The sequence below is a fragment of the Chionomys nivalis genome, chromosome 4, assembly GCF_950005125.1.
Source record: "Chionomys nivalis chromosome 4, mChiNiv1.1, whole genome shotgun sequence".
Lineage (NCBI taxonomy): Eukaryota > Metazoa > Chordata > Mammalia > Rodentia > Cricetidae > Chionomys > Chionomys nivalis.
Genome location: NC_080089.1, coordinates 44,671,921 through 44,698,380, shown reverse-complemented (window position 1 = coordinate 44,698,380; position 26,460 = coordinate 44,671,921). Strand labels below are relative to the sequence as shown.

Sequence of the window (26,460 nt, the reverse complement as noted above, 5' to 3'; positions counted from 1 at the left end):
TAGAGGTCAGGTTAATTAAGTACTTCTTTCTTCTTGTCTCCAGTATGGTACTGTCTTAAACAAAAAAGGTGACAAAGTGGAAGATAACTTCCTTTATTCTTTTCATGTGGGAATTCATTTTCTGACGTATAATCTTAAGATTGTTCTCTGCCTTCAGCTGTGTAGTACCTTTCAGTGTCTCCTGAAAACTGTAAATTGGAAGTGAGTATAAAGAATATTGTGTCTAGCCAGGCATTGGTGGCGCACGCCTTTAATCCCAGTACTCAGGAGGCAGAGGCAGGTGGATCTCTTGTGAGTTCGAGACCAGCCTGGTCTACAGAGTAAGTTCTAACCCTGTCTTGAAAAACCACTAAAAAAAAAAAAAAGAGCTGGGCAGTGGTGGCGCACGCCTTTAATCCCAGCACTCGGGAGGCAGAGGCAGGTGGATCTCTGTGAGTTCGAGGCCAGCCTGGTCTACAAGAGGTAGTTCCAGGACAGGAACCAAAAGTTATGGAGAAACCCTGTCTCGAAAAAATCAAAAAAAAAAAAAAAAAAAGTGGCAGAAGCCAGTAATCATGAGACCCTATCTCAACCCTCCCCCTCTCCAAAGCTCCACACAGACATACACACACACACACATATATATATATTGCTTCCGTCAAGGAGTGGCGGCGGTATACACCTGTAATCCTAGCACTCAGGAGGCAGAGGCAGGAGGGTGGCTACAAGTTTGAAGCCAGCCTGGTCTACATAATGAGATGCTATCTCAAAAAAATACTTTAGCCGGGCGGTGGTGGCACACGCCTTTAATCCCAGCACTTGGGAGGCAGAGGCAGGCGGATCTCTGTGAGTTTGAGACCAGCCTGGTCTACAAGAGCTAGTTCCAGGACAGGATCCAAAACCACAGAGAAACCTTGTCTCGAAAAACCAAAAAAAAAAAAAAAAATTACTTTTCTTTCAAAAAAAAAAAATCTTTGAAGCTAAAAGAATAGAGAGAAAAAAAGCAGGAATGATTAACAAGCCCCAAGAAGGCTACATTTTGGAGAGTGGGTCTCTGCAGCTGAAGCCTCATCAGAATGGCTCTATTCTTTGCAGAGAAATAAATAGTCAGAAAAACTTAAATTTTGCATCCCTGTTCCCCATTACCTCTGCCCACTGGGCCTCGATGGTACCATACATGTAGACCAGTGGCAAAAGCCCCACATGCCATGTGGAGATAGGCCAGTAATTTTCCAGGAGACTTTAAAAATAGAGCTGTATAATACATATTTTTACAAGCAAGAAGCTGTTGTCAAGATTTTTTTTTCTGTTTTACACATCATAGTTCATAGATTATACAAAGGAATTAACCATCAAAAGAAAAATAAATGCAAATTTTCCCCTTAAAAAAAATAGAACACCAGTTACTAGGGTAAATAACAACTAGGTTGAGTGTTTTCCCCCCTGGAAAAAGATGGGAAAAAGCCAGTTTTTCCCAGCATGGGTAGAAATTATAAAGCAGGATGTGGCATTTTCATGTGGCATTTTCATTTCATGGTAGTGATTCTGGAAGCTTATTTACACTGTAGGTTCTGAGCTGGCAGTGGACAGTCTCCACTTCTCCTGGCAGTCCTTGTGGTTGTGGGGTGTTCCCACTCAGCAGAGCAGCACCAGTGCAAGGGGAATGAAGAGGACCCAGCTGAAAAACTGTGACTCGGAATTCTTAGTTTATTGGTTTATGGCTTGTGGGCAGCTGGCTAGGGCCAGCAACACCAGAGGCCCTGCGTGTATCTCCCTTTCCCCCATCAACTAATTCCATGCTCGGCAGGTCCCCTACCTGAAAGCAGTGTATAGAGCATATAGGGATAGAATACAGCGGGTGTCCCAGGAAAATTCAACTCTTCCCACTAACACTGGTTTCATGTCTGTTGTGTTAGAACTCACAGGGAAGAAATGAGTTTGGCCCCTACTACCTAGCCCAAGAACCAGCCTGGGTACCCATGTACTATTGGGAGGGGCAGCAGAGAGCAGGACAGAAGACTGCTCTATCAGGAAAGGCGGAAAAGGAGGTAAGGAAGCCCTGAGGCTGCCATCCTTTCTCCAGGCAGCCTAGATACTGAAGGCAATGACACAGAGCCAGAAAGCCCTCTATTTCTTACATTCATGGTTTAATACTAGCCAATGTGTGATGATGCCTTAGCCAAATAAATAGAGGGGCCACTGGAGAGGACAAGAAAGTAATGAACTCACTCAGTATTCCATAAAGATCCTACCAGTTTGTACCACTGGGCAAGAAAAGTAAAATAAAAATAAAATCCAGGCAGAAGCAAAGACATCAGCCCTATACCTGCTGAATGAATCTTCAGTATTCTGCCTTTGTGGAGCAGATAGGAGAACTGTCCTGTCTGTTCCTTTTAGCACCTCGTTTGGAGTGAACCTATGCTGGAAAGACAATCCCCAGCCTTGCGGTATTCTGTTGTCCCATAGGGCACCTGGGACTGTGGGGTTGGGACATTTGGATGTCACTTAGCATGTAGAAGCAGGTAAAGACAGATGGAATTAGCCAGGTAGGAATTCATCTGTCCAGTGGGACTTTCTCATGAGCACTGTTTCTTGAAGAGAGTTTTGAGCAGAGCTCTTTGGCCAGTCAGCCCTTTTCCCCATCTCATTTCAGTTTGGCTGCAACCACAGACACATTGGGGAATAACACCTCTCTCAGTCAGGATGGGCTTCTGTCTTGGAGATGAGTTTAAACTTGGGACTAAAAAGTGGTTATATTTCTGCCTTTCCTAGCTTTGCTACCAACTTCTTCCTCTGTCTTTGTCCTGTCTTTCCTCATCTTGACTGCCCCCAGGAGTACAAACATTGCATCACATTGTTTTCTGTTAACTCAAGAAGCAGTTTTTGCACCAGTGTAGGCTTGATTCTGCAGTCCCTAAACTGACAAACTGCATTTTCTCTTGCTGACTTCAGCCAGCAGGGAAATGAGATTGACCCTTTCTCTCCAGGGTACCACAGGGACACATGCCGGGTAGCCTGAGCATGACACCAGTACTTCTAGAAGGACAGAAAGAATACTTTGGGTTGGATAATCTGAAGGATGCTGGGCAGAGGGTCAGGGCTGAAGCTTCAAGCAGCAGAATTTCCAACTCAAGTTTGAGGTGACTAAAGGTATTCCTGCCACCAGAATGCTGCTTTCTTCCCTCTTCTGTTTCCTACAGGTGTAAGCCCTGTAACCCACCTTGCCAGCTTTCCCTTTTCTTTGAAAGCAGAAGCATTTGGCAGGTAGGTTAGGGTCCTGAGGTGCTCTGTGTATCCACTTGTGTGACCAAAGGGAACCACCCAGATGTGGTCCAGGGGAATCTCTGTCATCTGCCCACAGGCCTCCTTATTTCAGCAGGGAGATGTCATCAGCAAAGTCATCATGCTGATGGCGCAGGCAGCGTAGGCAGCGCCACTGACATACCATGAGGCAGAGTGGCAACATGAAGAGGGCGCAGATAGCAGCCATGACATAGGCTATGGTCATAAGCGTTGACTCATCTGTCTGTGGAATGTTGTAGCCACAGTCTTCCATGTCTGGTGTCACAAAAGGACCTTCCACTGCTGCTGTCCTGAACTCATCGTGCACTGGAGAAAAAGTGTCATAGTGCAGTTTAGGTTATACAATTAAAACAGCTTCCTGACAAGGACCCCTTGGGATCCACCCAAGTGAGTCTGTGCAGAGCCCTTCCTAGAAGGGGAACTGGGAGGGGGGGGGGGTGTCTCTTTCTCCTTCCAGGACCCGGAAACTGCAAGGCTTCCTCATTTTCCCTTCCAGTAGAAGTGATACCAAATCCAGCCCCTTACACACGTAGCCAACTTACCCGTCACCATGAAAGCCCAATCACAAAGCCCTGCCAACTTTCCATGGCAGCATTCAGCCCTCACTGTGGGCAGCCAGCTACCCTTGCAGCTAAAGTTTCCAAGTACCTGCAAAGCTCTGGCTGTTACAGGTTTCCACCAGTGCTTTCCCCATCGGGCAGGGTTCACCAGCTAAGCTTCGTCCTTAGCTTTCACACAGTTGGACTAGCCAGAGGCAGCTATTACTACCTCCAAACAGAAAGGGACCTGGGTATCCTAGCTGCTATCAGGAAGAACATGACCAGACTGACCCCACATCCTCCTCACTGGTGCTCTCACCGTGGCAAGCACTGACAGCAAAGCCAATTCGCTTCTGGGCACGATCAAAGACCACATAGAATCCTTCCATGATGACAGCTCCCATAACAGTGCCTGTAGATGATTGTGAGATGGCGAACTTGTAACAGTCGTCTTGGGATGTGGCCACATCTTCCACAGGCCGCAGGTATTGCTAGGGATAAATGGCCACAGGGTGAGAGCATGTCTCCTTATTTCATCCTCCCAGCCATCTACACTTAGCTCTTCTTCAAGCCCTGAGATGTTGAATTTTCCAAGACCCTGTTACTACTAGACATTCATTTTGCCTTTCAAGTTGTAGGAAGCCACATCTGTTTATACACTCTGTCTTCTTGGCACCCCACTGCCTTAGCTTGGGGACATACCTGAGGAAGAATGGTGATGCGGAAGGACTGATTCGTGACCTCACCCATGAGGTAAAGTGAGATGACCGGGAAAATGTTCCAAGGGGTAGTGCCTGCTTGCCAGCACACCAGCTGCTCCCCTAGCCAAAAGCCATCCGGGAACTTCTCAGTCTGTTGACAAGAGAAGAATGTGAGTAGTCAGCCTGCCTGACCACCTCTTGTGTTCATAATTACAGCGACAGTGACGGTACCAATCATTCTATGCTTTTCTAGGGGAATTTCTACAGTGGCGAAGGTAAACTGGACTAGGGATCGGGAGAAGAAAGTGGGACACTGGGCTCAAATTTGTGCTAGGCTACTGAGCTTAGCTGCTCACACTTCCTGTGGGCTCAGAATTTGGAAGGTCAAGGCATGAAGATGCTAAGTTCAAGGCCAACCTGCATCACATTCATGATCCTGTCTCAAAAAGAAGAGGAAGGGGAGAAGGAAGAAGAAGAAAGGTACGAGCTGAACCAACAGACCACCAGTTTCTAAGTGCTCTGAGTGGAAGGACCTATAGACATCTTTGGCACTTGCTGGGGAGTCTGACTGTCACTGACTTGTGACGCCATTGTGTCCTTACTGCACTGACCGAGGAGGCTGCCTTGATGGACTTGACTGCAGCTTCAAACACTTTCTTAGGCAGACGAAGGTTGGTGGTGCCGCTGTCTACGATGCTCTTGTCATAGTTGTACTGGGAAGGAGAGCAAAGGGTCAGAAGAGCTTTTTTGAGGAGAAATTGGGAGGGATGAATCTGAAAGCTAGGCGTCCCGCTAGGGTTGGCATCTCAGCTTTGCATACCTCCTTGGACAAGTTACTTAACCTCCGTGTACCTGTTTCCTTGTCTCTAAATTGAAGATAATAACAGTACCTACCCAAGGTTTATCATAAGGATTAACTAAATCAACACGCTGAAAGCACTAAGTAGTTCCTTAGCCGATCCCAAGCACTTGGTAAGTATTGACGTCATTACCTTGTGTGGGTAGGTGTTCTCCAAAACTAAACAGAATGCCTTATGTGGTGTTTGTAACTTCCCCCAGTACTTTCATGTAGTCTCATTTAACATAGTAGTAGTGTAGAGAAGGTCAGCTCACCATGCATGAAGCCCTGGGTTTGAGCCCTAGTACTGCACGGTGATGTTTACCTGTAGAGCACTTGAGTCAGAGACAGGGGACCAGGAGTTAAAGGTCATCTTTAGCTACATAGCAAGTGTGAGGCCAGCATGTGCTGCATGAGACCCTACCTCAAAAAGCCAGAAAAAGGGGCCATTGGTATCTCAGCAGGTAAGGATGCCTGCTACCAAACATGATGACCTGGGTTCAATCCTAGGAAGACCCGTATGGTGGGAGAGGGGGTTACTGACAATTGTCCTCTAACCTCCACACACAAGCTGTGGCACATGTGCCCCTGCCCCCCAAATATTTTAAAAAGAATCTAGGGAATGCAACCCCAAATGCTGGCATTTGGAGTATATGAAGCATAGGCACTAACACTTTGTTTTTTTGTTTAACCTCTGACACCCAGGAGTTAGGAGCCTAAAGGCACTTATAGCAAACACCAGGGCTAGAGTGGAGAGCTGTCCTACCATACTGGCCCCAGGCCGTGACAGGCAGTGACTAGAGTCCAGTCAGGAACTAGTTCCATGGTTTCATTCCTGTACTGTAAGCTAATTGGTCCAGGCTCTGACTGCTCCACCAGGCCCTGCCCCTTCACCTCAGGGATTGCTGTGTGATTTCTAAGCTTTTGACTTGGTCCAGTCCTGACAGGTCTTGTGCCTCCACCCTCTCCTCCCAACCTTTTGACTGTCACATTGTGGGGCTAAGCCCTTTCCTCTCCCTTGAAACCCCTTCCGTTTTTTACCTCCTTGCAGTCCATTTTCAGATCTTGACCATTGATCTCCACGCGTACAATGATCACTTCATAATACCACTCCCGCCTGATGGGTGTGTACCAGAGACTGCCCGTGTATAGTGAGTGGTCAATACCGCCAATGATCTAAGAGAAAAAGAAAGAGGTGGACACCTATGTCCTAGCACAGGAGGAAAGTGGGTCGGTTACCCAAAACCAACAAGTAAGATCAGCCATTTCTCAGGGTGCCAAGATTCTTTCTACATCACCCTTTCTTCCTTTCTAATCCCATCATGCCCTGTGCATGGTAACTTTTAGTTTAAGTGGGTTCGGGATTATTTGTATGAAAATCCCATAGTCCTTGACAGAGTTACTTAAACCTAAGCTAGCACAATAAATGTGGAATGGATTGATCATATGCTGCTTTCATAAGTTTTATCTTCTTTGCTTGTTGGAGAATCACTCATTTCTGTCCTGATTAATAAATGGGCTTGAATGAGTCTGGTGGCATACACCTGTAATTCAGCACTTGGAAATTGGAAGGAGGGGGATGCTGAAAATCTTAGGCCAGCCTGGTCTACACAGTGAGCTCTGGGCCAGCTGAGCAACCTGCAGTATCTCTTAACAAGCGCAAATTCCTTGCATACCTGACTATCAGACAACAATCCTAACAGGTCTAATTTTGTTTCCTTTGAAATGTATCTAATCACTTTCCAGGAGTGATTCAGCTCCTTTCAAGAAAAGCAGGGAAGAGACAACTGGGAGAAGGGAAGGAGGGAAGTAAGATTAGAGTATAAAGGGGTTTCTTGATCTTGGCCCCGAGGGAGAGGACACACTCACCATGCTGCCTCCTACTGAGGCTAGTGCCTCAGTCTGGTTGAGGGGAAAGCCAGCACCACAGAGCTGCAGGGAAAACACATTGGGAATGTGGGTCTGCTTCACCAGTGAGTCAAAGAAGGGCTCCAGGGAGTCGTCGGGCTGTGGCAGAAAGACACAGGAGTAAATCCTTGTGCAGAGGCCTAACAGACAGAGGTCAGCTTCCAGCCTATACTCAGGGACAAAGTCAAAACTTAGGGATATTCCTCAGGAAAGATCAACCAGAGGTACTGAGATCTGACTGAGCAAGGGTAAGAGACATTGCAGTGCAAATAGACAAGTGCTAGCCATAACAATTTTCATCCATCCCCATATGGTTAACAGTTTCATATTTGGAGATAGCATCCTGTACCTATCATGGCTGCTCCCATGACAGTCCCACCCCCTGCCTTGTTTTCAGCCCTTTAGACAGACTGTTCCTCTTCCTTTATGGCATGTGTGTGAGTATGCATATACATGTAGAAACCAAAGGACAACCTTGAACATTGTTCCTCAGAATCTGTGTACCTGTTAAAGATATGTATTGTGAGTGCACTGGTCTGTGCACCACAGCATGGATGTGAAGATGAGAGGACAATGGGCAGGAATCAGTTTGTTCCTTCTGCCACATGGTTCTCAGGCTTGGTGGTAAGGGCTCTTAACCCACAAAGCCACCTCACCAGCCCTGACTTGTTTTGTTTTAAAATTTATTGTTTTTATGGTTATGGATATTTTGCCTGCCTGTATGCCTATGCGCCATGCATGTGCTTAGTGCCTGTAGAGGCCAGAAGAAAGCATTGGATCCCCTGGAAGTGGAGTTACAGGTGGTTGTGAGCTGCCATGTGGGTTCTAGAAATCAAACCTGAGTCCCTTGGAAGAGCAGCAGGTACTCTTAGTGATTGAGCTCTCTCCAGCTGCATCCTATCTTGGTTTCTAAGGTAGGGTCTCTCATTGGCTGGGAACTTGTCTAGTAGGCTACGTTAAATGGCCAGCAAGCCCCAGGATTTACTTGATTCTGCCTTCGCAGAGCTGGGATTACAAGCGTGCACTATTACATCCAGTTACTTTGAAAATGTAGGTTGTGGAGATTAAGCTCAGGTTCTTACGACTGCTAGCTAAGCACTATACTCACTAAGCCATCTCTCCAGTCCCATGTTTACCCTTTCAGTTCTTTCTTCCCCCTTCTCTCGACTCCTTCTTTGTGTGGCATGCAGTGAACAAAGTACAGGCAACAGTCCAGGCGTGGTTCTCACCCTGGCAATCTCAGCGTAGGCCAGCCCTAGGATGCCCTCCCAGTTGGAACCGTTGATGAAGAACTTGTCCGATTCAGTGATGGCAGCGATGTTGGCACGCACAGTGACGTTGGGGCCATGAGGGATGCTCACCAGGTCAGTGCCCAGCTCCCCCTCCCACTTGCCCTGGGTGTAGGGCACATACACACCCTTTCGGAGGTCTCGGTATGTGCTGGACCTGTAAAAAGGCAGAGATCTGTGTCTGCAAAGCTACAATGGGTATGTGTCATCAAATATATTCCTATTCCCAAATGTCCCCTTATCCCACCCACGGCATTCTAGAATCTGCTCAGCAGAACAGCCCTAGACATATCACCCAGAACAGAATGTAAGGCAACTCTGCAGACAGATGAGGCAAGCTGTAGCTGGGGCTTGCTCTCCTGATTCCATAGTTGATATTGTTGGACTTGAAGCTCAGGCCTATGAAGAACAAAATGAGCTTTGTGCATTGTGCCTGCGGCTGTTGCAAAGACAACTATTGGACATCTCCCCCACCCTAGTTCCAGCATGCTCCCAGAGAAAAGGACCATTGACTCTCTTGCTGCCTTGGAGCCCAGTGGTACCATCTGCACCATGGAGAAAGAACCAGGCAGTGTGACTGGAAGCCATATAACAACTAGAAAAGATCTGAACAAGCATCCCAGCAGAGCAGGCAAGTGTTGGACACCCCAAGAGGACTTGTACTCATTGCTGTGGGATGCCTCACCTGTGTTTAACCACATTGCTAACCAGGGCTGGGCAGTGATGGGACTGGATGAAGACCTGGAATGAACTGTCTTTCCACTGAGCTTACCCACACTCCTTCCCCAACTGTGTTCTTAGGGAAAAAGGAAACAGAACAGCAGTTTGTACTTTCACAGGTCCAAGGTGAGGCTCTAAGAGTGCAGTGGCCATACCTTTCTCACGTCACACAGACATGTCTCAAGCACCAAATGTCTCCAGGCCTCCCACATCACTCTTCACTGTCTCTCTTACCTCGTACCACTCTAGCCTACCTTCTACCAAGTGGAACCCCGCTGGTGGCACTGAGGATGACACCAGAAGAGGCGATTCAGCGGGGGCTGTGAAAGAGTCTTTCCTTTGTATTTTTTGGCTTCTCAAAACTCCAAGAGTAAGGTTTTGCTTATGTGGTATATGCGCATGAGTGTGCACAGATGAATAGGGGTGTCTTCTGTTGCTCTCCATTTTATCTTTTGAGACAGGATCTCTCTCTGAGCCTGAAGTTGGCTGTTTCAGTGAGACTGGCCAGAACGGTCCCAGATCTGACCATCTCAGCCTGCCAGTGCCTGGGTTACAGGCATGTACAGTCTTGCGTGGCTTTTATGTGAGTGGTAGGGACTTGAATGCAGCCCTCTTGTTTTCAGTAAGTTCTTAGTCACTGTGCCATCTCCCCAGTCCCCAGCCCCTTTGGGGCTTTTTTTTTTTTTTTTTTTTTTTTTTTTTTTGGTTTTTCGAGACAGGGTTTCTCTGTAGCTTTGGAGCCTGTTCTGGAACTAGCTCTTGTAGACCAGGCTGGGCTCGAACTCACAGAGATCCGCCTGCCTCTGCCTCCCGAGTGCTGGGATTAAAGGCGTGCGCCACCAACGCCTGGCTAGGGGCTTATTTTTTGAGAGTTGCTATATAGCCTACATTGGTCTCAGCAATCCTCCAAATGCTGGGATTACTGGTATGTGCCATCATGCCCAGCTCCTTTACATGCTTAAATCATGCATAACTACCCACAGTAGCCCTAGATGAGAACATGGTGAAAGACACTAACCACTGTAACCCGTTCAGCCTTCTAAACTATAAGCTTGACCCTCTTTTTTGTTTTTTGAGACAGGGTTTCTCTGTGTAGCTCTGGCTGTCCTGGAACTCACTTTGTAGATCAGGCTGGCCTTGAACTCACAGAGATCCACCTGCCCCTGCCTCTCGAGTGCTGGGATTAAAGACATGCACCACCATGCCTTGCCATCCTAGCTCTCTTGCCTGTCCATACAGAGAATGAGATGGTTCCTATTCTGCTCTGAGAGCCTTGGGGCTGCTCCCTCCTTCCCCTCCCATGGGAAGCTGCCCCATGTCAGTACGGGAACACTCTCAACCCACCCTTTCCCATACTATGTCTTTTCTCCTGGCCCCAGCTCCCTCCTTTTGCTTCCCCCCTCCCTAGTAGGAAGAAAGGCTCTTGTTCTTACACCCTCTCACTCCTTGGAAGATCGCCCACTCCCACCCCTCGCCAGGACTTACAGCTGCCTCTGGTAGTAGCGATGCAGGAAAGGGTGTGGGGCAGCCCCCACTGCAAAGTTACTACTGCCCGTGTCCACCAGGATGTTGAGCTGTCAGAGAAAGGGAAGAGAAGAGACATTGCAGACAGGTGACTCTGGACACATTGGCCTGTGGCCCCACTGAATTTAGCATAGAAGACTAGTCAGGCTGATACCCCTGGGACTAAGGCCACACAGATGGAATTTGGGGATCCTACCAAGCCTCAGAGACTCAACTTGCTTCTGTCTGTATAATGCTTGTGTTCCCTATGTCATCCGAGCCACACTGTTTCTACAGCAGTGGCCTCTGCTCTAGTTGATCCACTTCATCTGCAGCTCACCCCTTCCCTTCCCCTGGCTCCCCAGGAGGAAGCCTGGGTCGTCTTCTCTGGGTACAAGAGGAGCTATTCTAGGAGCTGGCACTTGCATGGAAAGATTGGGGGTTGGTGGGTGGCACATTGGCACCCTGATGTGTGGGATCCCATGCCCCATAATGTGGCTTCCCCTTTGTCTGAGGTACTTAAGCTTGTATGTGCCATTGTCAGAGAAAATGGGGATCCAGGAGTCCCATGGCTAAGGGCGGGCAGACAAGTGTCTCTCTGTCCCTTGCTGTGCAGCTCTTTCTCCTAGCATGTTGTCTATCCTGTCCCCTGCTCTTCTTGTAACTGGGTCCTCTTAGTGAACGGAATCATATTCTTTTTCTTTTTAAAGAGGCTTGAACCATTTTCCTTAATGTGTAAAAACCAAAGAGAATATTAAAACTGATGAAAAACCCAAATAAACTCTGTATCTTCATTTGTTTTTAGTTGCTCATGCTCATCACTGTGGCTTAACTAAATAAAACAAAAAGTTCTTAACAGCTTCTTCTAGTTGATCACCTTAGTTAGGATTGTTTAGGGGTTTGGGGTTTTTGTTTGTTTGGAGATTTTTTTTTAATTGTTTTTCCAACTTGGAGGTAGCTTCTAGCTCAAACTGGTTGAAGCCACTAACACTTTCACCTGGACATGCAAAAATATCCAGTAAGTGACTTTTTGATCTCCCAGAGCCAAAACCCCTGCCTACAAATCATGCCAGTGTGTGCATCCTTTCAAGAGTCATGAAGTTTACGCATGTGCAAACCACCCATCACCTTTCCTCACCTCCAGTCACTTTCCGCCATGGCTTATCCTAGCTTTTCATCATGGTGGCACAATGCTTAAAAGCAACTCAAGAGGGAAACTGTGAAAACTTACTTTGGGTTCCAGGTTTCTCTGTCTCTTTTTTTTAACAGCAAGTCTCCTGTTACTAAGCTTGGCTCTTGAACTCACCACGTGGCTGAGAGTGACTTTGACTTCCTCATTCTTCCTCTGCCTCCCCAGTGCTGAGATTACAAACCCGTGCCACATGCTGAGCTCAGGGTTTCAGGTGCTTCAGTCTATGGTCGTAGGCCACATTGCTTTGGGTTTTGCCAACATAGTACATCATGTGAAACTGTGCATCTCACAGCAGCCAAGAAGCAAAGGAAGAAGGAGCCGGAGTTCTGCTATCTCCTCCTGGAGTGTACCCCCGGTTACCTTAGTTCCTCCTACAAGCACCAGGCTGAAAACACATAGGCCTTTGCTGTGCCACTTAGACCCAAGCTGTAGCAACCCTTATTCTTTTTTTTTTTTTTTTTTTGATTTTCGAGACAGGGTTTCTCTGTAGCTTTTTGGTTCCTGTCCTGGAACTAGCTCTTCTAGACCAGGCTGGCCTTGAACTCCCCGAGATCCGCCTGCCTCTGCCTCCCAAGTGCTGGGATTAAAGGCGTGTGCCACCACTGCCCATCTGCAACCCTTATTCTTTACAACACAAACACCCCTCAACCTTATCCTATCTAGAGGCAAATTTATTCTGAGGGTTCCCCATCTTCCCATTTAGGCACCTCACAAATAAATTATCTTTGTAAAACTAGTTAGTGCCATGACTGGAAGAGTCTAGAGTGCATAGCAGGCTTCTTATGGTAAGGCGCTGATGGCCTGACCCCTCCCTCAGCCACACCAGACCGTTTTTTTGTTTTGTTTTGTTTTGTTTTTGTTTATGTGTCTGCTATATTCTAGGAGCAGAGAAGAGGCAGGGCCCTGTCCTCAGGAAAAAGCCTGCAGTCTGTCAGTGGAATCTGACTTCCCTAAGTCAGTACCTCTGCTTCTCCATAACCTCAGGGCCTTCACTTCCTTTCTCAGCAAACTCAACAGAGCTCTGACTGACTCACCTTGACCAGGTCCTCGTGTTCCTCAGCTTGTTTTGTTCAGTCTGCCAGGACCAAGCCAGCAACTCCGTGATCAGCAAGCAGAGCCTGTGGCTGCACTGACTGCTTCAGTACCCACTTTGGTTTCCTGACCCCCCCCCCCAAGACTCCTCTATACTGGTGACCAACCTTCAAACCCTGCCTCAGACCTCCTCCCCAGCTCCCACTCCTGGCTAGGTCCCCATTTCCCTCCCTGCTTCCCCACCACCACACACACCCTGTGCCTCTCTCTGGTCTCTGGGCAGCCACCAGTTAACAGCGGCTGTGCTTTCAAAGAAAATCAATAGAGCCAGGAGCACATGTCAGATTTCAACCAACTGGGTTAATGGTTAAAAGGCTTCACCTCTTCTGAGAGGACCCCTTTCCCTACCTTTAGGGCTTAGCTCCTAGCACCAGAAGTGGGTCTCCTCCCGACACAGCCCCTGTAGCCTGGGCATGGGAGGGACGACTGGAATGTGTGCACAGGCCAGCTCTAACAGATTGGCAACATCTTTACACTAAAATGGAGCCTTTATCCAGGGACCCCGTTGTCAAGGTCTTTTCCCTTCTCTACCACAAGGTACCAGTCCTCTCATTGCCTTCCTGACCCAACCTCGGTCTTCCATCCGAGGAAGGTCTCTCAGGCAAATGGAGCTAAGTCCAAGAAAGAACAACCTTCCTCACTTTTGACCTCACATGCCATATTCCAGGGCTTCAGACTCTTGCTCTTGCTTCTCCCTCTCCAAAACAAGAGGGGAAGCCAGAAGAAGCCACACTCCCTCTGTAGCAAGTCGGGCTGTTCCTCCCATGCATGTGGTCCCTCCCGCTGCTGCTGAGAAGTGATTTCTAGGCCTATCTTTCCACATCTCTAACTGAGCCCCCTGGGCAGCTCTCAGCAGCCTCTCCCCTTCATCTAGGTGTAGGCTGGGGCAAAGGAACTGAGCGATCAGGTATCATCACTGCCAAACAAGAGTTAGAGGGGGAAGCTGCTGGGGAGGCCTCATCTCCTACCTCCCAGGCCTAGGGCCCACCCAGTCTTTCTCAGCTCACTACTCCAGCCCTCCAGGGCTTGAGACTGCCCCAGTCGCTCCTGCTGTCAGTCCCCCAGTTTTTATCTGGGCTGGGGAGACAACCCCCTCCTTGCTCCTTCTCTGGGCACCTACTCTAGACATGATCTCCTTTCCCTCAGGCAAATTCAACCATCACGTCTGAATTCTTCCCACTGGCCTTTACAAATGCTGAGTTCCTTCATTAAAAACAACACACACCCTCCCAAATCTCACACCGCCTCCAGCTACCCTCTCTTCACAACCTAAGCTCTCAGCCAAACTGTCTGCATTTTCTTCACCTCCCACTCTTCCTCAACCCATTCTAAAACTGGGTTTGCCTCTATCCCGCCACTATCAAACAGCACTTACTACAGTCAGCGGTGATTTCACAGGAACAGATACAGGAGAGATCTTTCACATTATACCCCATGTCACCTCTCGGGTCCCCTCTTGTATCCCCGAGAGGCCCCTCTCCCTCACAGGCTCACACACCCTGCTTGGCTTTGACTCCCCCCCTCCAGTACTATTTCCCATGAGCACCTCTAAGCAGGGATGACCAAGGCTGACCTCAAACTGGCCCTCTTCAGTGTTCCCTGTATTAGTAAGTGGTGGTACCGTGCAATCTTTTCTGTAAGGGCATCAACCTGAGGCTCTTCAAATGCCTCCTTTATATCTGTCCCTAGTGCTCCCAGTCACCATCCTTCAAAGAGCATCTGTGTCTGTTTCTTGCCATCTCCTCCTTTGGCCCAGCTAGCATCATCTCACCCTGGGATATCACAGCACTCCTCAGCCTCAAGTTATATATCATATATAATGTCATATGCACTGTATGTGTGCATGTGTATGTACCACGTGTGTACAGGAGAATAAGGAAGTCAGAATAGGATGTCAGATTTCCTGGGACTGTTGTTACAGATGGTTGTGAGCCATCTTGTGAATACTTGGAACTGAACCCTCTTTACAAGCGCGGCCTGTGCTCTTAGCTCTTAAACCACTGAACCATCGCTCCGGCCCCCACTCTCAACTATCTTGTCACCCCTGCTGTGGACCTCACCATTCTGTCTCCTGTGCTGAGGCCCGAGTAGCCTACCCAAGGTTAAGGTGACTAAGTTGCCCTCCAAAGATGGCAGGTTCCTCTGGCTGTTAAAATGTTTAGCTTCCTTCAGGGCATCTTCAACCCACCCTGCCTGCATACTCAGCCTCAGGCAAGTGGCCAAGCCCCACCACGCCTCACTGGCTCCTCCCTACCCACAGAGGGCATGGTGCAGTCTAGCTCTGCCTGGGTCATCCTCTTCTGACCTTCATCTTTAAGCCTCAGCATAAATGGGGCTTCACTGGGGACGAAGACTGGGAACTATAACCTTAACCATATGCTTCCTTACCACCTGCCTCTCTGGCTCTCACCTCTCCATGTCTAAGAATTTTAAATCCACAGTGTAGCCCTAGTTGGATATCCTGGTGCCTGGCCCTGGCAATAGGTCTTTCTTTTCTTTTCTTTTTTTGTTTTTGTAACAGATTTCTCTGTGTAGCCTTGTCTGTCCGGGAACTTGCTTTGTAGATCAGTCTGGCCTCGAACTCACAGAGATCCACCTGCCTCTGCCTCTCAATGCTGGGTTTAAAAGCCTGCACCACCACTGCCAGGCAATAGGTATTTCTTGAAAAACTGGTTTCTTGGACAGTGGGGTAGAAAGTCCCCCAGAGGCGCCCACCAGAAGCTGTTTAATTTTATGATCTGCCTTCCTTCCTTTACTCTTTCCCTTGACTTCACTTGAGAGGCTGGGTTCAGGCCACCTGTATTGTAGCCTTCTCCTTCCTTGTCCCCTGGCCTAGGGAGACCCAGGAGGCCCATGCCCAGGAGATATAGTTTGGGGTCAGGACTAGGTCAGTGCCAATCACTTAACAAACAAATGTGCTCCTGAGGGCCTCTGAGAGAAGGTGGCTTCTAGGGAAGAGCTAACAAGCCCCACAGGGAGAGGCACACCTGCCCAGGTGCATGTTGCTGTGTTCAGCTGTAGATCTCAGCTGATGCAGGGAATGTGAGGCTGGCAAATTTAAAGTGGGCTCCGTTCCCATAGGACTTACCCCCGCAGACAGGGATAGCTCAGAACTTTCTGGATGAAAGGAGCCTTCCAGAGCCTCTATCTCATGGCCTGGCGAGATGGGTTGTTTCTTTTAAATAATACTAGATTATTACTGTCAATGTAGGCTAGTGGTTAGCACTTGCCTAGCACGTACAAGAGCCCAGGTTCTATCCTTAGTATAACAAAAGAATAAAACAAACCTCACCTGCCCCATAAGTTTTCCTGGCAGCCTAGCCCAGGCCCTGCAACCTTTGCAAGCCTCTAGGGCAGAGGTTCTCCCTCCAAGTCTTCCTTCCAAAGAAGACATCTGTTTCCTTCGGTGTATACCTCAGAGCTGAGAGTTAGCAAGAACAAACCTTTGGTTTAATGCTAACATGGGGAGGGGGGGAGCTTTCTTCCATTTTTGAAGAGAAGGAAACAGACCCAGGGAGTGTGAGCCATGTGGCTACCTTACAAACAAGCCACAAAGCCAGTACCAGCCTCCGTTGGCTCTAAGGAACCCTTAAGCATGGTCTTTCATCTTCTTGACTTTCTGGTCCCTCCCACCTGGAGAGGAAGTGTGTGGTAGAGGGTTACACTGTACAAGTCTTTGAGTGATTCCCTCCACAGTGAGTCTGGGCTTGGCCAGGAGGGCATGGGCAAAGGCGCATGGTGGCTGCTGAGGCTCTCGCACATGGTCTTAGTACTCTAGACAGTGAGTCTGTGTGGCAGCCCAAGTCTTGCCTCCTTAAGGACATTGTGAGCCACAAACCTAGCAGGTAGGGGCAATTCAGCCTCTAGTTGACTTGCCAGCTGTATATAGATAGCCACATGCCTGAATTCAAACAGGAGGACCTCAAGGCAACCTATCTGAATGAAATCTTGGGACCCTTGACACTGAGGGCGACTGACTAACCCTGGGACACTCCCCAGGAGCTTCTCTTGCCACTCTCCCCTTCCTCACTGTGGTTCTTGTGACGTCTCTGAAGAGTGCGATGACCTGGCCTGGCCTCCTTTCCTTAGCCTGTTCTCTGGCGGTGTGGTGTGCCTGACACCTGTTCAACTTTCAAGTCATGGTCAAATATCCTCTCTCTCAAGGGTCTGCCAGATGGCGCTCCTCTTCTTGCAGGGCCTCAGCACCACCTGGCTTCTCTGGCTATCACTTCCACTTAATCATCAACTCGCTGCCTGCCCATCCCGAGATGCTCCTAGGAATGGAGCGGCTGTTACCTAACTATTCCCTGGCCCCAGCAAGTGTTCACGCCGCTTTATTTTTTTGAGTTTTGAGACAGGGTCTTTCTCTGCAGAAAAGGCAAGGCTGGAAGGAACCTCTGTGTAGTCCAGAATGGCCTCAGACTCATGGCAATCCTCCTGCTTCCGTCCACAGATGCTGGAGTTACAGGCATGCACCACCAAGCCTGGCTGACTTCTTACACTGACAGTGAGTCTCATTTCCTGCAGTCGGTTCCCTAAGACCTTCTAGATGACAGGTGTGATTCTCAGACTCTGGGCCTTAGCAGATCAGTGCGTGGCCATGACAACTGCAGCTCACCATGCCCGTGCGCAGAGCCCTAATCTCGGGAGCTCTGTGTTTCTTAGAGCAGCCATGGCTGCTCCAGACCTGCTTGCTCTCAGCCCTTGCTAAATAGATTCATCAACTCTCTTGAGTAGACACATCCAAACCCAAGAAAAGGGACAAGGAAGGGCACAAGGAGCCTGAGGTTAGCAGCTAAAAATGGCTTCTGGCCAACAGCTCACTCCTGCCTCAGACTGCCCTGTACCTGCGTCCCGTTCAGCTCCCTTCTGCTTTAGCAAAGCATCCGACACACAGACTCCTTACTCTAGTTAAGCCTCTGCTTTCTTTGCTCTCCAGGCAGCAGCTGGTACCTGGGATCAAGCAGCGCTTACCCCAGCTCAGGCCAGCTTTTGTTGTTTTTGTTTTTGTGGCTTTCTTTTTCAGGACAGGGTTTGTCTGTGTAACAGCCCTGGCCATCCTGGAACTCTGTAGACCAGACTGGCCTCAAACTCATAAAGATCCATCTGCCTTTGCCTCCAAGTGCTGGGATTAAAGGCGTGCACTATCATCACTGCCTGGCTCAGGCCAGTTTTTTTTTAAGAGACCCTAAAGGAATTGGGTCACCCCAAACTAAACTCATCTAGTGTACCCTTTCCTCTTTGGCCATGGCGTTCTTTTCTTTTGGTATCTATCAGTGCTTCCTATTTAGGTGGGGTGACAGAGTCAAAAACTATTAAGTCTAATCAACACAATGACTTTTTTTTTTCTTTTTGGTTTTTCAAGACGGGTTTTTCTGTAACAACCCTGGCCATCCTGGAACTCACTTTGTCAACCAGGCTGGCTTCGAGATCTGCCTGCCTTTGCCTCCCAAGTGCTGGGATTAAAGGCATGCGCCACCACCACCATGATGGCTTTGAAACTTTACTCTGGTGCTTGGGGCGGAACCCAAGGCCTCTACCAGAGCTATATCCCCAGCCCTGTGCTGGTTCCTGAAGCCTCTTTTGTACCTTCATTCTCTGTAGAGCTCACCATAGCAGCCCTTAGCTACCTGATTCCCTCAGACAGTGAATCCTTCCTCTGGCTTAAGCTCAATTTCTGGTCCTTGAGTCATGCTCACCTACTAGGGGGAAGCGAGGAGTCACCTCCTCTGTTCCCTGGCAAAACCTCCATAGGTCCTGAAAAGGAATTAGTGGTGGTGGGGGTCACTGACCCTGAGGGGACACCCCAGCAAAAATACAGTCATTCTGGCCACAGTGGGGTTCCAGTGGGGAGTGGCATGGGCAACCACAGGCTGATAGAAGTCCCATCCTGGAGGTCTGAGAGCCTAGGAGCCTCTACTCTCTGGGTCAAAATGTTCTTGAGACTAAGGACTTAGCAGCCTTCCTCAGAACACCCGCCTTACCCTCCTAAGAACCAGCAGGAACCAGTTTACCAACACCAGAGGACGCCTTCCACCCTCTGGGCTCTCCTGCTAGAATGTCACTCTGGAATGCAGAACACGGCTTGGCTTTTCCCAGTCACCACTGAGAGAGCGTCTACAGCAGAGAGAGACTTGAGTCATGGGAGCTTCTCTGGGAGAGCTCTTCCTGAATTTCAGCTACAATTTTCTACTTTGCTTTTTACTAGAAATGTCTAGAAATGCTTAGAGGACATCTTTCTCGGCACTCTCCTCTCCCAAATGAATCTGTCTTTAGCTGGGAGGGCAGAGGAGCGCCTGTAGCCCAGCCCAGGAAGACTGCCGTTTCTGATGCTTTTCTCCCTTCCTCCTCTTCTCCCTCCATGTCTACAGCTAATATCCCTCCTCTTCTCCCTCCGTGTCTACACCTAATATCCCTCCCCTTCTCCCTCCGTGTCTACACCTAATACTCCTCCTCTTCTCCCTCCGTGTCTACAGCTAATATCCCTCCTCTTCTCCCTCCTTTAGTCATCGTCCTCCTCTTTTCTCACTGTTCTCTCAAAGAACAAGGTCATTTGGTGACTCTGTGGGGTGATTTCCAAGTCTACCTGTTGAGTCCCAGCTCCCACCAGTTTCCAGATGTCCATGGCCAGCTGTCGCCAGGTTCACCCATAAGGACGGCTCTCCACCATCTCCAAGGCCGTCAGCATGCTCAAGACTGAGATGGAAATTACCCAAGTGCTGGTCCTTGGGCTTGAGCTCCAGCTCTGTTCCTCCTAGCTGGGCACCTTCACAAACCCCCTCAATCCCTGTTGGCCCCAGTTTCCTTATCTCCCAAATGCGCAGGCTCACACCTAGACCTCATCATTAAGCCAGAAAAGTAACCACGGAAGCCAGGCACAGTGACCCCACCTATATCAATCCCAGGAGGCTGAGGCAAGAGGATTATTGCAAATTCCAGGTCAGCCTAGGCAGTATAGTGAGTTCTAGTACAGCCTGTGGTATAAGGGTAAGGCGCTGTCTCACGGGCTCCCCTGGCCCCGTAAAGAAAAGAAAATAACTATGTATGGAATTTGGTAAACCGTATCGGGTTTTAAGAGCTTGCCCCCAGCCAGGCGATGGTGGCGCACGCCTTTAATCCCAGCACTTGGGAGGCAGAGGCAGGCGGATCTCTGTGAGTTCGAGACCAACCTGGTCTAACAGAGCTAGTTCCAGGACAGGCTCCAAAGCCACAAAAAAACCCTGTCTCGAAAAACAAAACAACAACAACAAAAAAAGAGCTTGCCCCTTTGCCGTTCACCTGTACAAACAAGCCCTTGACTCACAGGGATGGCACAGGGCTGGTTCAATTGCACTGTGACTGCTGGCATCCTGAGACCTTCCCTCCTTTCTCCCCTCACTGCCACCGCCCTCGCCAGGCCCTGGTCTCCAAACCAGATGCTCGTCTCTCACAGTACCCTAGCCAAGCCCTCCTCCACACTGAAGTTGTTTTCCTGGAAGCAAAATTAGACACCACCATCTTCTCTCACAGGCCTATGAGGTCTGCCAGCTGCTTCCAGCACGAGGCCCCAACTCCACACAGCCCTACAGCATCCTTACAATTCCCGGTTTCTCACCACAGCTTGTGCACCTCTTCCTGAAGCGTCCGCTCCCACCTCTTTCCATAGAGCCGAGTCTATCCGAAGTAGCTACTTTGCTCAGTGCGGTTCCTAGACTCACTGTTTTTGGATGCCACTGGTGTTTCTACCCTTGCGTTTCCCGCCCAATTGTAAGCTCTCCTCGACAGGTGCTCAATAAATATCTATCATCCTGAGTTGAGTGCCACCAAGTTTCCTTCCTAACAAATTAAATTCTTCTGGGTTAGAGGTCAACGATGCTCATCCTAGCACAGGGAGATACATCTTTTCATTTTTTTAAAAGTGAAAATGAGGCAGGATAGGAAACGCGGGAAATTAACGAGGTGTGGTCCATGCCTGGGATCTCAGGTTCTCAAACACCCTACTGGCTGACTCAGCTCCATAACTCCCACTCTCCTTTGTAAAAAGTCTATGTCTCTCTCAGTAGTACTGTCCTTATAGCTACATCAAAACATTTTCCTTCTATGCAGCTGAGAATAGCTATATCTTCACTTCTGATCCTCCTGCCTCCACCTCCCAAGTGCTGGGTGCACTAGTGTGCCCCACCCCGTATATGTTTAAAACCTTTCTTAATAATAAACCCCAGTTTTGGATTGAGGATGCAACTCATTTGGCAGAGTGCTTATCTAGCATGCGTGAATCCCTGGGTTTGACCCCAGCATCCTCTGAACCAGGTCTGTGGGTATACACTTCTGAGCCTACTAGAGAGGTGGAAGCAAGGGGAGCAGAAATTCAAGATCACCTTTATCTACATAATGAGCTTGAAGCCAGCCTAAGCTACATCAGTTGATAGTGGGGTCGAACCCAGGACCTCACACATGCTAGCGGGCGCTGTGCAACTAACTAGCCCACCCACACTTTCTCTCTCTCTCCGCCCCCCACCCTCTCTCTTTCAACAGGGTCTTGCCAAATCATCTAAACTGCCTTGAACTCACTTTGTAGGCCAGGTTAAGTCTTGAACTTGTGATCCTGCTGCCTGGTGAGATGGCTCAGTGGCTGAAGGCGCTTGCAGCCAAGCCTGACAAGCTGAGTTTGGCCTGGAACCCACATGGTGGAGCTGGCTCCTACAAGTTGTCCTCTGACCTCTACATGCAGGTTGTTGTATGTGTACACACATACACTAAATAAATAATAAATAGCCAGGCGGTGGTGGCGCATGCCTTTAATCCCAGTACTCGGGAGGCAGAGGCAGGCGGATCTCTATGAGTTAGAGACCCACCTGGTCTACAAGAGCTTGTTCCGGGATAGTCCCCAAAGCTATAGAGAAACCCTGTCCCGAAAAACCAAATAAATAAATAATAAATGTCAAAGAGAAAGACGATAACCTTCAAGTTGTGCGGTGCTGGGGTGTGAACGCAGGGTCACGGGCATGCTAGGTTAGTGAGCTACCACTGAGCCATATCCCTAGTCCCAAAAGTTCGAAGCTTGATGAAGGAAACAAACAGTAAACAATGGTCAGGGAGACAGCACAGAGAGGGAGGCTCTCCGCGAACTAGTCAAGACAATAGTATTGTAGGAGGAACAAGGAGTGAGGCAAGGTCTCAGCTCACTGACCACCTGACCAACAACTTAACCTGCACAGCCCTAGTTCTTCTTCTGGGAGCTGTGAATAATGTAGAGTTTTTATATACATTGCAGAAACAAAGAACAAATACACAACAAAAAAGAATAAAGCCGGTATGGGTGGCACATGCCCTTAATTCCAGCATTCGGGAGGCAGATGCAGATGGATCTTTGTGAGGTCAGCATTTTGTGGGGGGGGCAGTGTGTTTCTACATAGTAAATTCAGGTCAGCCAGGGCTGCAGAGTGAGGCCCTGTCTCAAAACCAAGCAAAGCAACATACCAAAGTAAGAAGCTGGGTGTGGTGGCAGATACTTCGTGTCCCACCGCTCTGAAGGCTGGGGCGGAAGGCTCATGGGTTGTGCCTAGCCAGGGCTGCGTAGCAAGATGGGAGCCATGCAGTAAAGCAAACAGCCCACGATATACAGACTGGATAAAAACCAAACCAAACCAAACCCCCAAAACGGCATGTTTCAAACCACGTCCCCCTGCCTCCACCCTATTCCACCCACAGTCTTGTTTCCTTCAACATGCCACAGCAGAATCACGAAGTCAACCCTGATGCCTTCTTCACCCTTCACATGACGTCACAAGCCCTGACATTCCTGGCCTCCTGGTCTCTTCTCTCTCATCACAGCCTCATGCTGTCTTCTCCACAGCACCTTATCCCTGAACTGTTGTGAGCTTCCTGCCTCCCGTACCTCTATATTCCATTCTCCCCAAAATTCAGACATCTGTTTGCTTGCTTTATATCATTTTCCACTACAGATGATTTCAATTTTCCCCTCAGAGCTGAAGTCCAAACCAGATAGCTTGACATTTAAGGCTTTTTGACATTTTGGCTCAGTTTTATTTACCTAAACTGATCTGGTCTCAGCATAAACCTGTAATACCAACTAGCTTGGCTTTCCCTTGTCTCCTGAACAAACATGCATAAGCTCAAACACACAACTCATTCTCTCATTTATCTCTGGTCCCTCGTAGTCTGTGGGCCAGAGTGGGAAGCAGGCAAGAAGCAATTACAGTGTGTTGGGAGAGGTGCCAGCTCCTGACTGGGAATGGCCTCATTCCTTCCCATCCTCCAGGACCACACTCAGCACGCACCTACTCCGTGAAGTACCTTGAGGCAACTCTACCTTCAGCATCTATCTTGGTACCTCCACACGTCAGTGCCTCTCAAGCTTAAGACACCCAGGAATTTTGCCTCTAAGGGTCTAGGGTGGGGTCGTGAGAGTTTCCACCTTTAACTGGCTCTAAAGACAAGAATGTACAGATCATCCCTTTTATCAAGGCTATGAATGACCCGGAAGGAGTACTTATATTTCATTTCCTTTACACAGAAGGTGTGTCGTCCATCTCTTTGTAGACCAGACCCCCAAGCATAGAAAGCACCCCTCCAAATTCCACATTTCCTCACTCCCATTTCGGGCTTCTGATAGCCCCATCGGATTAGAAAAATGCTCATTCTTCTCACAGGCTGCCGAGGGGAGGAGCAAAATAGTCGCAGAGCAGAGGCTGGCTGGACTAGGGTCGGGGCAGGTACAACTAACTACACACAGTGCCTCAACTCAGGGTTCCCGGGGCGGGTAGGAGCGGGTATGCAACCTCAAGACTCCCTAATCCAGCTTTCTAGTCAGAGGCAGGGAGGTACTGACCAGCCTCAGTCAATTACTCTCTGCCACGGGCTGTGTAGGAGCACCTTCACATCTCACGGGACCAGGGAAATACAGCAACTGGTCGCGCAGTTCCAAACGTAGCCAACACGTTGGCTCAGATTTTACGCCTCATGGCATGGTACAGGAGAAGCAGAGGTGGCTGGGCCAGTTAAGAAGAAGGAGGTAATGTTTATTGGAGGTCACTCAACCCAGTATTTTCTTCTAGGCAGCTCCGCTAAGTGGTTTCATTTAATCCTCACAATTATCTTGCAAAGGAGATCTCATTTCTCACATTTTAAAGACAAGGCAATAGTCAATGAGAGGTTATACAAGTTGCCTAAGACCACACAGCGATGAAAAGACAAAGCCGTGGGTGGTAGGCAGAGACCAGGCCACTCCCCCATGCCTGACCATAAAGTCATTGCTGGTTGTAGCACAGACACGTGCATTTGCACAGCAATAGAGTCCCAGGCCTCCACACGTCCCCTTCCCTGACTGTTGCCTTCTGTTGGCTCAGACTGAATTCTAGCTCTGGCTTAGCGTCTGTACTCAAACTCTGTACTACTTCTGGGAAGTTATGATACACAGCAAAGAGGAGGGGTGACGGGGGGGTGGGAGACCAGAACTGCAGAACACCCAAAGCGAGCCTGAGTGTCGTGGACCCAATAAGACTGGCTCCTGTCGCGTATCAAGAAAGTAGGTGTTTGTGGTTCTCCCATATCCAACTGTTTTAAGTTAAAGGAAGTGTCACTGTCTCTTCCCTGACCCCCACACACTCCCACCTTTCCACACCCTCCAGGGAGTGGAGCCACTGAGAGTAGTTCAAAGAGACACACAGGATCAGATTCAAGGTGACACCTAGAAACGTACGCAGAATCACACTGCCACCAGTACCCAGACTCGCCCACAGAGGCGGCAGATGCACTCAGAGGTCAGCCAGGAACCCCACATGGAAGGTAGCTGTCTCAAGCCCACACTCCCAGTAGGCACAGGCAGAGGACACAACCTCCACCAGCCACCTTGGAGGTACCTTGGCAACTGGGAAAAACTGGGATAGTGGAAAGTGTTTCCTCCATGGCTGCTTTCCCCTCCACCCTGGAGCCCTTCTCTTGCAGGAGAGTTCTGGCTTCTTTACGAGGTTATCATTCCTCAGACTCGTTCAGTTCCCCTCTGGCCACGTTCTGAGGCACCAGTGGGGGAGGGGCTGGAGTGCAGAGAGTGGGAGTGGGGGTAGAAGAGGAGGAAGGGACTGGGGGAAGCCAGAGTCTACCAGGGCTTGGAGACTATATAGATGTCAGCACCGCTCTCACTTTTGCTGGCTTGTGGCAGCCAGGACTGGGAGTTAGGAGCTGATTTATCAAACTGGTGCCAGGATTCTTGGGTTCTCAGAAGATGATGGTGGGGGCCTTAGAGTCCCCCAGAACACTAGAAAAGGGGAGAGTTGGGTGATGGAATATGAGAGACTCCAGCTTGGCCAGAGCCAGAGGGGTGCTGACACCTGTTAGTGTCCCTGTGCCTGGCCCTTCCCCAGGGTCAGGTGCTACCATTGATGTGTTTTTCTTATGGGGAAGGTTGGAGCAGCGAGAGGACAGGAGTCAGCCCTGGGACGGGGACGCCAGTGAAAGGAGTTGGGAAAGGGGAAAGACTACTCCTACATGACCCTGGAGGAACAGTTTGGGAAAGGGCCTGTTCTGCGGCACCCATCGAATAGGACATCTTAGCAGGGCAGCCTGCTGCATCCCTACCCTGTCACACCTCTATCATGCAGGGAGGAGGGCTGCAAGGCCTGACCACCTTACCGTCTGTGGGGGGCTGCCCACGGTCATCTCCACATAGTAGCCCTGGCCAGACTTGCCCCTCAGGTTATCCACCATCTCCACAAAGCTGCCTCTCCGGCCAGGCTCCTCGGATTCCTCGTCGGTCTCCCGAGGCAGTCTCAGGCCCAGGGGTGGCCCTGCCAGGCCGCTGCGAAGGGGCAGCCGGATGCCGAGATGGGTGCCCTGGGCAGGTAGTATTCCCGAGCCCATCCATAGTAGGAGCCAGCGCAACGCCGGGGCCATGGTGAGCCCGGGCCTTGTGGCTCCGGTTGGCGACGGTCCCTGTTGCCTACCCCTATGTCTGGGTGGTGGTGGCTTCTCTCTCTCAGGAAAGCGGCCTTGGAGGCATCAGGACTGCATAGCCCGCAGGCCCCTCACTCAGATCCCGGTCCAGGCGGCGGGGAGCGGGCAGGAGAAATCCGCAGCGCACCGGAGGGGAGAACCGTAGCTTACTACATCTGGACGGCGGCCGCCAGCTTCAGCGGGGAGCTCGGGCCCCTCGGGGGGCTGGGAGGGGCGGGCATGGCGATTTGAGCCCGCAGCTTTCAGGGTCTTCCAGGCGGGGTCGGCAGCAAGAGGACGGACAGGGTTTCCCGGCTCCTGCGGCCGCGTCAGCTGCTCAGGCCACCATAATCCAGCTCCCGGTTTCCAGCACCCAGGAAGGCTGGGGAGACGGAAAGACTTGTGGCGGTGGCTGTCAAAGCCAAAGGGTTTTTGCTTTTCCCTGGGATCGCTGGGAAGTGTAGTC

The 26,460-nt window shown here is 49.6% G+C and overlaps 1 protein-coding gene across 1 annotated transcript; it reads right to left on the bottom strand.

Moving 5' to 3' along the window:
- Positions 1-4: 4 nt before the first annotated feature.
- On the bottom strand, positions 5-26,433 carry Bace1 (beta-secretase 1). Its single transcript, XM_057766400.1, has 9 exons — positions 25,695-26,433; positions 10,763-10,851; positions 8,498-8,714; positions 7,230-7,367; positions 6,402-6,536; positions 5,134-5,235; positions 4,524-4,673; positions 4,141-4,312; positions 5-3,588 (listed from the first exon to the last, which is right to left on the bottom strand). The coding sequence occupies exons 1-9, from the start codon at positions 25,953-25,955 to the stop codon at positions 3,347-3,349; spliced, it is 1,506 nt and encodes a 501-aa protein (XP_057622383.1). The 5' UTR covers positions 25,956-26,433; the 3' UTR covers positions 5-3,346.
- Positions 26,434-26,460: the final 27 nt, after the last annotated feature.

What these genes read in the sequence shown, in the direction of transcription:
- Bace1 (XM_057766400.1), bottom strand. Translation starts at nt 25,955, where the DNA reads ATGGCCCCGGCGTTGCGCTGGCTCCTACTATGGATGGGCTCGGGAATA. An exon ending in CCTACGCTGAGATTGCCAGG is followed by an intron (nt 7,368 to 8,497) that starts GTGAGAACCACG and finishes TTTCTGCCACAG; the next exon opens with CCCGACGACTCCCTGGAGCC. An exon ending in CCATCAAGGCAGCCTCCTCG is followed by an intron (nt 4,674 to 5,133) that starts GTCAGTGCAGTA and finishes TCTTGTCAACAG; the next exon opens with ACTGAGAAGTTCCCGGATGG.